The sequence below is a fragment of the Thalassophryne amazonica genome, chromosome 16, assembly GCF_902500255.1.
Source record: "Thalassophryne amazonica chromosome 16, fThaAma1.1, whole genome shotgun sequence".
Classification (NCBI taxonomy): Eukaryota; Metazoa; Chordata; class Actinopteri; order Batrachoidiformes; family Batrachoididae; genus Thalassophryne; species Thalassophryne amazonica.
In genome coordinates, this window is record NC_047118.1 from 82,503,297 (window position 1) to 82,518,343 (window position 15,047).

The 15,047-nt window shown below is 46.0% G+C and overlaps 1 protein-coding gene across 1 annotated transcript in view; it reads left to right on the forward strand.

The window, feature by feature from the left end:
• Positions 1–15,047, forward strand: part of LOC117528774 (myosin-11-like) — a 392,454-nt gene that overhangs the window by 326,556 nt on the left and 50,851 nt on the right. Inside the window, 1 exon segment of the mRNA XM_034191402.1 lies at positions 6,246–6,400. Coding sequence (XP_034047293.1) covers positions 6,246–6,400 — 155 coding nt within the window.

Sequence of the window (15,047 nt, forward strand, 5' to 3'; positions counted from 1 at the left end):
GCCATGGTGCCTTCACGGACCTCACGTCAATTCCACATGCTGCGTTCATGTGCCCCACCTCAATTCCACATGCTGCCTTCACAGGCCCCACCTCAATTCCACATGCTGCCTTCACAGGCCCCACCTCAATTCCACATGCTGCCTTCACAGGCCCCATCTCAATTCCACGTGCTGCGTTCACAGGCCCCACCTCAATTCCACATGCTGCCTTCACAGGCCCCACCTCAATTCCACATGCTGCCTTCACAGGCCCCACTTCAATTCCACGTGCTGCGTTCACAGGCCCCACCTCAATTCCACATGCTGCCTTCACAGGCCCCACTTCAATTCCACGTGCTGCCTTCACAGGCCCCATCTCAATTCCACGTGCTGCCTTCACAGGCCCCATCTCAATTCCACGTGCTGCGTTCACAGGCCCCACCTCAATTCCACATGCTGCCTTCACAGGCCCCACCTCAATTCCACATGCTGCCTTCACAGGCCCCACTTCAATTCCACGTGCTGCCTTCACAGGCCCCACTTCAATTCCACGTGCTGCCTTCACAGGCCCCATCTAAATTCCACGTGCTGCCTTCACAGGCCCCACCTCAATTCCACGTGCTGCCTTCACAGGCCCCATCTAAATTCCACGTGCTGCCTTCACAGGCCCCATCTCAATTCCACGTGCTGCCTTCACAGGCCCCACCTCAATTCCACGTGCTGCCTTCACAGGCCCCATCTCAATTCCACGTGCTACCTTCACAGGCCCCACCTCAATTCCACGTGCTGCCTTCACAGGCCCCATCTCAATTGCACGTGCTGCCTTCACAGGCCCCACCTCAATTCCACGTGCTGTTTTCACAGGCCCCACTTCAATTCCACATGCTGCCTTCACAGGCGCCATCTCAATTCCACGTGCTGCGTTCATGTGCCCCATCTCAATTCCACGTGCTGCGTTCATGTGCCCCACCTGAATTCCACGTGCTGCCTTCACAGGCCCCACCTCAATTCCACGTGCTACCTTCACAGGCCCCATCTCAATTCCATGTGCTGAGTTCATGTGCCCCATCTCAATTCCACATGCTGCCTTCACGGGCCCCACCTGAATTCCACGTACTGCCTTCACAGGCCCCACCTCAATTCCACGTGCTACCTTCACAGGCCCCATCTCAATTCCACGCGCTGCGTTCATGTGCCCCATCTCAATTCCACGTGCTGCGTTCATGTGCCCCACCTCAATTCCACGTGCTGTTTTCACAGGCCCCACCACAATTCCACGTGCTGCCTTCACAGGCCCCATCTCAATTCCACGTGCTGCCTTCACAGGCCCCATCTCAATTCCACGTGCTGCCTTCACAGGCCCCACCTCAATTCCACGTGCTGCCTTCACAGGCCCCATCTCAATTCCACGTGCTGCCTTCACAGGCCCCACCTCAATTCCACGTGCTGCCTTCACAGGCCCCACTTCAATTCCACGTGCTGCCTTCACAGGCCCCATCTCAATTCCACGTGCTGCGTTCATGTGCCCCATCTCAATTCCACGTGCTGCCTTCACAGGCCCCACCTCAATTCCACGTGCTGCGTTCATGTGCCCCATCTGAATTCCACGTGCTGCCTTCACAGGCCCCACTTCAATTCCACGTGCTGCGTTCATGTGCCCCATCTCAATTCCACATGCTGCTTTCACAGGGCCCACCTCAATTCCACGTGCTGCTTTCACAGGCCCCACCTCAATTCCACGTGCTGCCTTCACAGGCCCCATCTCAATTCCACGTGCTGCCTTCACAGGCCCCACCTCAATTCCACGTGCTGCGTTCATGTGCCCCACCTCAATTCCACGTGCTGCGTTCATGTGCCCCACCTCAATTCCACGTGCTGCCTTCACAGGCCCCACCTCAATTCCACGTGCTGCCTTCACAGGCCCCATCTCAATTCCACGTGCTGCCTTCACAGGCCCCATCTCAATTCCACGTGCTGCGTTCATGTGCCCCACCTCAATTCCACGTGCTGTTTTCACAGGCCCCACCTCAATTCCACGTGCTGCCTTTACAGGCCCCATCTCAATTCCACATGCTGCTTTCACAGGGCCCACCTCAATTCCCCTCATTACCCCATCCCTGTAGAGACGGTGCCTGCTCCCAGACTACCAATAACCAGCAAAAATCTATTTAAGCATAAAAATTCAAAAAGAAAAAATAATATAGCACCTTCAACTGCACCACAGACTAAAACAGTTAAATGTGGTCTATTAAACATTAGGTCTCTCTCTTCTAAGTCCCTGTTGGTAAATGATATAATAATTGATCAACATATTGATTTATTCTGCCTAACAGAAACCTGGTTACAGCAGGATGAATATGTTAGTTTAAATGAGTCAACACCCCCGAGTCACACTAACTGTCAGAATGCTCGTAGCACGGGCCGGGGTGGAGGATTAGCAGCAATCTTCCATTCCAGCTTATTAATTAATCCAAAACCCAGACAGAGCTTTAATTCATTTGAAAGCTTGTCTCTTAGTCTTGTCCATCCAAATTGGAAGTCCCAAAAACCAGTTTTATTTGTTATTATCTATCGTCCACCTGGTCGTTACTGTGAGTTTCTCTGTGAATTTTCAGACCTTTTGTCTGACTTAGTGCTTAGCTCAGATAAGATAATTATAGTGGGCGATTTTAACATCCACACAGATGCTGAGAATGACAGCCTCAACACTGCATTTAATCTATTATTAGACTCTATTGGCTTTGCTCAAAAAGTAAATGAGTCCACCCACCACTTTAATCATATCTTAGATCTTGTTCTGACTTATGGTATGGAAATAGAAGACTTAACAGTATTCCCTGATAACTCCCTTCTGTCTGATCATTTCTTAATAACATTTACATTTACTCTGATGGACTACCCAGCAGTGGGGAATAAGTTTCATTACACTAGAAGTCTTTCAGAAAGCGCTGTAACTAGGTTTAAGGATATGATTCCTTCTTTATGTTCTCTAATGCCATATACCAACACAGTGCAGAGTAGCTACCTAAACTCTGTAAGGGAGATAGAGTATCTCGTCAATAGTTTTACATCCTCATTGAAGACAACTTTGGATGCTGTAGCTCCTCTGAAAAAGAGAGCTTTAAATCAGAAGTGTCTGACTCCGTGGTATAACTCACAAACTCGTAGCTTAAAGCAGATAACCCGTAAGTTGGAGAGGAAATGGCGTCTCACTAATTTAGAAGATCTTCACTTAGCCTGGAAAAAGAGTCTGTTGCTCTATAAAAAAGCCCTTCGTAAAGCTAGGACATCTTTCTACTCATCACTAATTGAAGAAAATAAGAACAACCCCAGGTTTCTTTTCAGCACTGTAGCCAGGCTGACAAAGAGTCAGAGCTCTATTGAGCTGAGTATTCCATTAACTTTAACTAGTAATGACTTCATGACTTTCTTTGCTAACAAAATTTTAACTATTAGAGAAAAAATTACTCATAACCATCCCAAAGACGTATCGTTATCTTTGGCTGCTTTCAGTGATGCCGGTATTTGGTTAGACTCTTTCTCTCCGATTGTTCTGTCTGAGTTATTCTCATTAGTTACTTCATCCAAACCATCAACATGTTTATTAGACCCCATTCCTACCAGGCTGCTCAAGGAAGCCCTACCATTATTTAATGCTTCGATCTTAAATATGATCAATCTATCTTTGTTAGTTGGCTATGTACCACAGGCTTTTAAGGTGGCAGTAATTAAACCATTACTTAAAAAGCCATCACTTGACCCAGCTATCTTAGCTAATTATAGGCCAATCTCCAACCTTCCTTTTCTCTCAAAAATTCTTGAAAGGGTAGTTGTAAAACAGCTAACTGATCATCTGCAGAGGAATGGTCTATTTGAAGAGTTTCAGTCAGGTTTTAGAATTCATCATAGTACAGAAACAGCATTAGTGAAGGTTACAAATGATCTTCTTATGGCCTCGGACAGTGGACTCATCTCTGTGCTTGTTCTGTTAGATCTCAGTGCTGCTTTTGATACTGTTGACCATAAAATTTTATTACAGAGATTAGAGCATGCCATAGGTATTAAAGGCACTGCGCTGCGGTGGTTTGAATCATATTTGTCTAATAGATTACAATTTGTTCATGTAAATGGGGAATCTTCTTCACAGACTAAAGTTAATTATGGAGTTCCACAAGGTTCTGTGCTAGGACCAATTTTATTCACTTTATACATGCTTCCCTTAGGCAGTATTATTAGACGGTATTGCTTAAATTTTCATTGTTACGCAGATGATACCCAGCTTTATCTATCCATGAAGCCAGAGGACACACACCAATTAGCTAAACTGCAGGATTGTCTTACAGACATAAAGACATGGATGACCTCTAATTTCCTGCTTTTAAACTCAGATAAAACTGAAGTTATTGTACTTGGCCCCACAAATCTTAGAAACATGGTGTCTAACCAGATCCTTACTCTGGATGGCATTACCCTGACCTCTAGTAATACTGTGAGAAATCTTGGAGTCATTTTTGATCAGGATATGTCATTCAAAGTGCATATTAAACAAATATGTAGGACTGCTTTTTTGCATTTACGCAATATCTCTAAAATCAGAAAGGTCTTGTCTCAGAGTGATGCTGAAAAACTAATTCATGCATTTATTTCCTCTAGGCTGGACTATTGTAATTCATTATTATCAGGTTGTCCTAAAAGTTCCCTAAAAAGCCTTCAGTTAATTCAAAATGCTGCAGCTAGAGTACTGACGGGGACTAGAAGGAGAGAGCATATCTCACCCATATTGGCCTCTCTTCATTGGCTTCCTGTTAATTCTAGAATAGAATTTAAAATTCTTCTTCTTACTTATAAGGTTTTGAATAATCAGGTCCCATCTTATCTTAGGGACCTCGTAGTACCATATTACCCCAATAGAGCGCTTCGCTCTCAGACTGCAGGCTTACTTGTAGTTCCTAGGGTTTGTAAGAGTAGAATGGGAGGCAGAGCCTTCAGCTTTCAGGCTCCTCTCCTGTGGAACCAGCTCCCAATTCAGATCAGGGAGACAGACACCCTCTCTACTTTTAAGATTAGGCTTAAAACTTTCCTTTTTGCTAAAGCTTATAGTTAGGGCTGGATCAGGTGACCCTGAACCATCCCTTAGTTATGCTGCTATAGACGTAGACTGCTGGGGGGTTCCCATGATGCACTGTTTCTTTTTCTTTTTGCTCTGTATGCACCACTCTGCATTTAATCATTAGTGATCGATCTCTGCTCCCCTCCACAGCATGTCTTTTTCCTGGTTCTCTCCCTCAGCCCCAACCAGTCCCAGCAGAAGACTGCCCCTCCCTGAGCCTGGTTCTGCTGGAGGTTTCTTCCTGTTAAAAGGGAGTTTTTCCTTCCCACTGTAGCCAAGTGCTTGCTCACAGGGGGTCGTTTTGACCGTTGGGGTTTTACATAATTATTGTATGGCCTTGCCTTACAATATAAAGCGCCTTGGGGCAACTGTTTGTTGTGATTTGGCGCTATATAAAAAAATTGATTGATTGATTGATTGATAATTTGAATATGTTTGGACGATTTAGAAATACAGCTGCTATAACAGTAAGTATTATGAGCAAAGCTTCAGCCTATACCTTTTTGGTCAAGTGATTTATTTATTTTTAAATTGCTGCTATTATGATTATTTTTTGTTGTGATGACACTGAATCTATCTATCATGTCCACTAAATTCATTGTATTTTATATTGTAATAATATTGTTCCTTTTATTTTTTTAACCAATTTTAATGTCAACAATTCCGACACATAAAATGTTTTTGTACCTGTACCACTAGAGAAAATTATATGTTCATTTATGCTGGAAAAGTACTATACCATATGAATTCTAATCATATTAGGGACACAAAAAGGTCTGTTGATGGATCATTAGTGGCAAAATCAGGTTTAGGATTTCAATAAAATATTAATAAAACCCAATAATATTCACTCACTTTAGATCACGTGCCACAGATCATCAAGAGAGGGCCAGGATTATTTTCTGATAGAAGAGGCAGAAAGTTGTTTTCGAGTTCCTCAGACCTGCACCTCAAAGTCTACATGACTATCAATTGAAGTCCACTTTTTTGTTGTTTTTCACAAATACAGCAGAGTCCAAACTAGAGTTTGAAGATAATGAAACAAATTGCCAAATGGGTTCTTTCCCTTAATTTTCACCTGAATTTAATCATGTGAAGATGAAACACACTGTAAAGTATTCATGAGGAACTCAGTCAGTAATTATGTCATCTGTAGCTTCATTCTTCCTCCACCTTCTTCTGTTGAGGTCCCTGCTGGCTGATGAAAAGCATCATCTGGAGACTAAAGTCAGGCAGCTGGAGGAGGAGCTTGAGGAGGAGCAGGCAAGCATGGAGACCCTCAATAACCAGCTGAGAAAGACCCAACAACTGGTAAGACAGTGGAGCAGCCATGAGGGTCACTGTGATGACCCACGATCAGCTGTTTCATGGCAAGGTGACCGTACGGTATTTCAACATTTTCTCTTTTTTGAGGTCACACGGACCTCTGAGTCTGTGACTGTATGGACTTTTTTTTTTGGCAAAATGAACTTAGAAATCACAGTGATGGTAAGTCTTTGTCTGTGATTCTTACTGACTAGTTGGTCAGTGTCACAAACGATCAGTAGTCTTGTTCTAACTGAGAGATGACTCACACCAGGGGCCTCTTTTATCAAACTCTGTCGACTCATGACTCAAACTGCATCTACACACAAAGGCAGAAATGGGAATATGCATTTGTTTTGCAAGGACCTGTAAAGAAATACATACACATGGTCACTTCTTATGAATCTCAATCATCATGAAATGGTTTGCTCTGTGCAAACCTGATTTCCACTCTCATCTTGAGCCATGAATGGATTTAGATTAGGTCAGGTCTGAGAGCGTCCACTGCTACCACACAATGTCACATGGAACCGTCTCAGGTCCTGGATGGCAACCATCCAAGCAGGCAACTGGTCCATTGCAACCTCTTAAATATCACCATCTATTTGCTGCAGACAGAAGGTGAATGTAACCGTGATGTGCAGTGAAGTAAACCTCAAAAGACTTTTAGTGACAGACGCTAGAACCTTCCTGTAAGAGCCTCCCATGCTGGTGACTATGAGGTGAGGCACAGAGGGGCAGCACAGGTTACAACTGAACACAGGATTTGGTACCGAGTACCAAAGACATTCAGTTGTCACTTTGGGTCACTGGTTAGCCTCTAACCAGATAGTAATGCTGCGTTCACACCGCACATGACGTGACGCCACAAATTTGCTTCCCTCGCCTGGCGATGGACGTGCCACCATCGCCCAGTGTGTCGCACTGCTTGGCCGGAAACTTTCGCTACAAAACTTGGCCTGCGTCATCAAATAGGAGGAGCTTCCATTCCACTCGCTATTGCTCGCATCGCGTGCGGTGTGAACACGGCTTAAGACAAGATGCACTTGAATCATTGATCTCCTGAAAAGACAGGGGAGGTGATGGTCTACTGGTTAAGCGTTGGGCTTGAGATCAGAGGATCCTCAGTTCAAATCCCAGCCTGACCGGAAAATCACTAAGGGCCCTTGGGCAAGGTCCTTAATCCCCTAATTGCTCCCGGTGTGTAGTGGGCGCCTTTCATGGCAACAGCCTCACATTGGCGTGAATGTGAGGTATTGATGTGTAAAGTGCTTTGAGCATCTGATGCAGATGGAATAGTGCTATATAAATACAGTCCATTTACCATATCTGCAATATCTGCAACACTTTATGTGCAGCAGACACATTTGTGATGGCTGACTTCAGGAAGTCATTGAACTCCTGGATCATAGTCTTGATCAGGGACAATAAGAAGCCCCAGATACTCTGACTCCTCACTCAGCTTCTCAAGTGTTGCAGTCAGTGTACCTACTGATTCCACAAAGAAAGATCAAAGTATTATCTAAGAAGTCAAGATCAGTAAATCTTAAAGTCACCTAAGCCACCATTTTCCACAACCCTACCCAGATCATACAAGTATTAACAGTGCAGGAGACAGAACACATCACTGTCAAACGCCAGTTTTCACTAGGAAAAATCCAGTTTCTTTCCCCCGTTCCATGCAGCACTCTCAGTACCTGTGTACAGCCTGGCTTTGATGTCCAGCAGCTGCTGATGGATTCCTCATATTCTTAGGATGTCCCACAGAGCAACCCAGTCAGCTGAATCTAACACTGGCAAAGATCACAGGCTGCAAAGAAGCACTGTCATGTTTCATTTAATTAGTACAAAAGGATAGGATATAGTTTATAGGCTACATGATTCATTCATTGGCTGACTTTGTGGATATGAAACCAGACTGTTTCAGTCCCTGTAACTGGTACACAAATAATGAATGTTTATGAGTACAATGGTATTTCATGAGGTAAAATGATGATTCAGTGATTCTTTCCATTGCAAAAATGAAAACATAATAATAAAAACATTCATCATTTGTTTTATATAACACCTAACAATCCTGACAATGTAGTCTGTACATGATGCCGTGTACAGACTACTGCTTGCTTTCCTCAGTCCAGCAAAAAATCGTGACAGAAATTTGAAGCGCTAATCTGACAGCACTTCTTCAGGTAGAGACGCCCCAGCGAATACTGCAAATGCTTCCAGGCGGCTTACGGCGTACTTGATTTGTTTGCTTGTTACAAGAATGAGCACTGTTAATAAAACAAACCCCGTCATGTTTGTTTTTAAGATAAGCGCCGTCACCACTAGTGCGAGCGTGCAGTGGAGGTCTCGTGCAATGGCGCAAAACATATGAAACCAAAGTTGCACAGTCAATGGAACTAAATTTGCACGGTCAATGGAACACAATGGCAAATGGGACGAATGATCCATATCATGTGACATACAAACCACCAATCAAATGACAAGGCATTATTTACTGTATTATTTAGGCATTATATAATACTAAGCCCTCTGAAGAATAATCCTTGTAAGCACCTTTTCTGGCACCAAGAACCATCCGGACTGTTTCATTCACCCACTCTGCACCATGGTTTACACCTCAGCTCCGCCTCCTCAAAGCTAAAGGTCAACAATTTGGAAAGTGTCTACAACAGGGGTGGCCAAGTTCGGTCCTTGAGAGCCACCTTCCTGACACTCTTAGTTGTCTCCCTGCTCCAACACACCTGAATCCAATGAAAGACTCGTTAGCAGACTTTTAATGAGCCTGGTCATGTGTCACCCCTGGTCTACAATAAAACTGGTCTAACTATTCGCAAGGAAATGTATCATCACCACATTCTTCATTATAAGGACTCAATCAATACAGCCAAATCACAGTATTATGCAGGTCTCATTAGCTCTGATGATGGCAATCCTCGGACTTTGTTCTCGTTAATACCTCCCTCCGCCCACCAGACTCTTTTCCCTCGCACTTCTACTCTGCTGATCAGTGTAACACACTTATGAACTTTTTCAATACAAAAATTGATCATATCCACCAGCAACTAACCTCTAGAGCCTCCTGCAGTTCAACCGCTCCTGCAGTTCAACCCCTCCTGTCTTCCCAGTCCCCACCTCTCAGCCACTTTCAAGTTTCCACCTTCCATCCTCTGCTGATATATCTGAATTTATTGGGAAATCGAAATCATCCACTTGTCAATTAGATCCCTCCCCTAATCAAAGCCCGTCTCCCCTCCCTGTTACCTCTGATTACTGCCATCATCCACTCCTCCCTCACATCTGGTTTTGTTCCATCACCTTCCTAACTGCCATTCTCAAGAAACCTGGCTCAGATCTGAATAATTTCAGCAACCTTTGTCCTATTTCCAACTTGTCATTCATTACAAATATCTTGGAAAAACAGTTGCATCTCAAGTTCACTCACATCTCTCCAATAACAGTCTATGCGAACAGTTCCAGTCTGGTTTCCGTCCCCACCACAGCACAGAAACGTCTATAGATAAAATAGTCAATGACCTCCTGATGGCAGCAGTTCTGCACTCCTGTCCATCCTCGTCCTCCTCAGCCTGAGTGCAGCTTTTGACACTATTTCCCATTCCATCCTCCTTCATAGACTGGCATCTATTGGTTTAACATGCACTCCCTTAGACTAGTTTTTGTCTTATCTCTCTGGCCACACTCAGCACATTCAATTAAAAACATTCACATCACACCCATCTCCCAGCTCCTCTGGTGTTGCCCAAGGCTGTGTCCTTGGTCCCATCCTTTTCATTACTTCACTATCTTCTCCCCCTCGGTAATACAGTATATTTCAGAAAAATAACATTCAATTTCATTGCTATGTGGATGACACCCAGCTCTACCTTTCCACCAAACCCGCCTCCATCCTCCCTCCTACCTCCATCTTTGATTGCTTGCGGAGGGCAGAGCAGATCCGAAGACGGAGAAGCAGGAAGGAGAAAGAGAGGGCAAAGTTCTTCCAGGACCCCTTCAAGTTTGCCAGGAGCCTCCTCGAAGAGAAAAAGAACGGGAGGCTGGAAGCCACAGCACAGGAGCTTGAAGAACACCTGAAAAGCCAGTTAAGTGATCCTGCGAGGAATATTCCTCTTGGGTCACCAGGATATGTGCCCCGCCCTGCTGAGCCTGAATCTCAGTTCGACACAACACCACCAAGGTGGACTGAGATCAGGCAGGTGGTGGACAAAGCAAGATCTGCGTCAGCTCCAGGCCTGAATGGCGTGCCCTACAGGGTATACAAGAGCTGCCCGATGGTACTGAAGCTCCTTTGGAGGCTGATGAGAGCTGCCTGGAAGACCCAAGCCATCCCATCTGAGTGGACCAGGGCAATAACTACCTTCATCCCAAAAGAACCGGATTCCCGTAACATCAACCAGTTCAGAGGAATTGCCCTACTGAATGTGGAAGGGAAGATTTTCTTCTCAGTGGTGGCGAACAGAGTGACCAGCTATCGCCTAGAAAACAACTACATTGACACCAGCTGTCAAAAGGCAGGCATTCCAGGATTCCCAAGCTGTGTGGAGCACTCAACCATGATTTGGAACCAGATTCAGTCAGCCAAGCGTGAGAAGTCAGACCTGCATGTTGTCTGGCTGGATCTGGAAAATGCCTATGGTTCGGTCCCTCACCAGCTCATCACTTTTGCCTTGGAGTTCTTCTACATCCCAACCTGCATCCAGAAGCTGGTATCCAACTACTTCAACAGTTTGCAAGTTTGCTATGCCACACAGGATGCTACCACCAACTGGCAACAGCTTGAGAAAGGCATCGCAATGGGCTGCTCAATCTCTCCCATCATCTTCATGGCAGCCTTCAAGGTGATTCTGATTGGCAGTAGGCAAATGGGGCGAGGGATAAGAACGTGGTCTGGACAACGGCTACCAGCCCTGCGGAGTTACATGGACGACGTAACAAGCCTACTGCAAACAGCACCATGTACTGCCAGACTTTTAAGGAGGTTCGAAGAACTCCTCAGATGGGCGAGAATGAGGATCAAGCCATCAAAGTCCCGCAGTCTGTCGATCCGGAAGGGAGCTAGGAATGACCTCATCTCCTTCACAGTGGATGGAGGAAAGATTCCATTGTTGGCTGATCAACCAGTCCAAAGCCTGGGAAGGCTGTATACGGCGGAGCTGTCTGATACTCATATGCCTGCCACCATCATGCAGCAACTTACGGATGGGCTGGAGAGGATCAACAAGTGCCACCTCCCAGGGAAGCTTAAAGTCTGGTGCTATCAGTTCACCCTTTATCAGCGCCTGATGTGGCCCCTGAAGCTGTGTGAGATCACCTCATCCACAGTAATGAAGATGGATGCTAAAGCCAATAGCTTCATATGTAAGTGGCTTGGACTACCTCGAAGCCTCTCCAACATTGGCCTTGGGAAGAACACGCTGCAGCTGCCACTGAAGTCTATTAACCTAGGCTACAGACAAGAGAAGGCCAAGCTCATGCTAGAGATAAGAGACTCAACTGACCCGTTTGTAAGAAACATCAAGGCACCAGTGCGAACAGGACACAAGTGGAAGGCAGAGGACGCTGTTGACCAGGCCATCAGCAGGTTCGAGCACAAAGAAGTGGTGGGTAGGGTACAGTCAGGGAGAGCAGGCTTGGGGTGGGGAACAGCCCCCAAGTTTTGGTCCAAGGCTACAAGAAAGGAGAGGAAAGAGTTGGTGATTGAGGAGGTGGTCAGGCATGAGGAGGAGCAATACAAGATCAAGGCGCTCAGCCAGCCACAGCAAGGGCGATGGACAACTTGGGAAGGAGTCATCAGTAGGACCATCAAGTGGTCCGACTTGTGGAAGATGCCTCAAGCAAGGCTTAGTTTCCTCATTCGGGCCACGTATGACACCCTCCCCAGCCCAAGCAATGTGAGCCAGTGGTATGGCTCAGAGGAAAGCTGCCAGCTCTGCAATGCCCCAAACCCAAGCTTCCAACATATCCTGTCTAGTTGCAAGACAGCTCTGGCGCAGGGCAGGTATAGGTGGCGGCATGATCTGGTTCTGCGGAAGCTGGCAGAAGTCCTTGAAGCGCGGAGAATGGAAGCAGCCAAAGACCCTCCTTCTAAGACTTGGACGTTCATCAGCTTTGTTAGACAAGGGGCCGGAGCTCAGACCATCAGCCAGAGGGAAAGATCACTGCTAACACCTGGATGCAACTGGAACTTAAGGGTGGATCTTGATCAGCAGCTCAAGTTCCCCCCAGAGATTACCACCACCTCCCTGAGGCCAGATGTCATTCTGTGGTCCTCTGATGTCAAGACAGCGATCCTGGCAGAGCTAACTGTCCCTTGGGAGGGAGGAATGGAGGCTGCCTGTGAAAGGAAGAGAGACAAATACACCGACCTGGTAGCCGAGTGCCGGGAAGCTGGATGGTCCACAACTATCTACCCTGTGGAGGTTGGCTGCAGGGGGATCATCAGAACATCCATCCAGCGCCTTCTCAGGAAGATTGGAGTGTCTGGAACAAGGCTGAAGAGGGCATCTAGGGACCTGGCAGAAGAGGCGGAAAGAGCCAGCTTCTGGTTGTGGTTGCGTAGGAAGGACAGGTCGTGGGGGAAAGAGGGATCCTAGAGGTGACTGCAGGGGGCGGCACGGAGACATCCCTGTCGTTGCTCCACCACCGTGAGATGTTCCGGGATTAATGGAGTGAAACATCAATGAAGGGTGGCTCCCGGCTGATGACCCTGCAGTTACCCCGTTGGCACCGGCGGAGGTGCGTCAGGCGGAAACGCCATGCAGGTAGAGCTTACCTGTGCTTCCATCTTGCAGGAAATCAAATCCTGGTTTTCCTCTAACTTTCTCAAACTCAACAGTGACAAAACTGAGGTTCTCCTCGTTGGTTCTAAATGCACTCTCGCAAAAGCTAGCAGCTTCACTATTACTATTGGCAACTCCTCTGTCTCCCCATCCCCTCAGATCAAGACTCTGGGTGTCGTCCTCGATGGTACTTTGTCATTTCAAACCCACATCATTAACATCATCTGGTCTGCATATTTCCATCTTCGAAACATTAATCGTCTATGTCCGTCACTCACTTGTGTCAGCACTGCCATCTTGGTCCACTCTCTGGTCACCTCCCACCTGGATTATTGCAACTCTCTTCTCTTTGGTCTTCCTCAAAAGCTTCTTCATAAGCTCCAGCTGGTTCAGAATGCAGCAGCTCAGATCATCACATGAACACCATTCATTCACCACATCATCCCCATTCTTCAACAACTTCAATGGCTTCCAATCACTCACTGCATTGACTATAAAATCATCCTTCTAACCTTCAAGGCCCTCTATAACCTTGCTACTCCATACCTCATTGAACTTCTTCACACACACATGTGGCCGCACCCTCAGATCATCATCTTCTGTCAGCCTCACCATTCTTCCTGCCCACTTGACCACCATGGGATTTAGAGCTTTCAGCTGCTCTGCCCCCACCTTTGGAACTCCCTCCCACCTGACAACCGTAACATTGACTCTGGTTATATTCAAACCATGTCTCAAAACCCACCTGTATGAGAAAACCTATTCACCCTGATTTCCACTCATTCACTGCATAACGTTTGTCTTGTTTTAAATTGTTATATAATTTCTTATGTACTGTTAATGTCCTTTTAAGTTTTTAATTCTAATTTGTTTATTGTTATTATGCTTTTATATCTGCTTATTGTAATGAAAGGTGCCTATAAATGGAATGTATTATTATTATTATTGCTATTATTATTATTATTATTATTATTATTATTATACCATTCTCTTAGACGACAGCAATTTTTTTTCTGAAGAAGCTCAGCTCCAGTGCCATAGACCACTGACTCGTTCCTTGCCCTTAGCTGTTCTACTAACTTTGCAGTCTCACTAACATTTGGTGTTTCACAGTTGACTGGAGAATCAGCCTCAAGAACTCCGACACTTGAGATGTCTATCGTCCCAGTAAGAAGCTCAGCCTTATGCAACTGCTCATATTTGCTGGCCCCACAGGACAGTATCAGTCACATCAGGCATCAGTCAGGACTGAAGCTTCATCTACCATAACTGAGGTGGGACATGTAGTATTGGACAAGTGAAGTCATTGGAGTCCTCTGTAAGCAAGCTGGTCACTAAACCAAAGACATCTGATCAGTCAGCTGATCAGGCTCCTCTAACAAACTTGTCAAAATGTATCCACACTCACATGAACACAGGACCAAATGCAATACATCCACGTGCACGACTGCACAAGGGTGTCGTAATAATAATAATGTTAATAATAATATTGTTCTTCTCTCGGCTGCTCCCATTAGGGGGCGCCACAGCACCTCATCTGTCTCCATCTCACCCGGTCCTCTGTGTCTTCCTCTGCCACACCAACCACCTGCGTGTCCTCCCTCAGCACAGCCATAAACCTCCTCTTTGGCCTCCCTCTTCTCCTCCTTCCCGGTGGCTCCATCCTCAGCATCCTTCTCCCTATATACCCCAGGTCCCTCCTCTGCACATGTCCAAACCTTCTCAATCTCACCTCTCTGATTTTGTCTCCAAACTGTCCTTCCTGTATTATCCCTCTGATATGTTCATTCCTAATCCTGTCCGTCCTCATCACTGTTGTGAAAGTGTAGTGACACGGACCCACAACAGGGGGC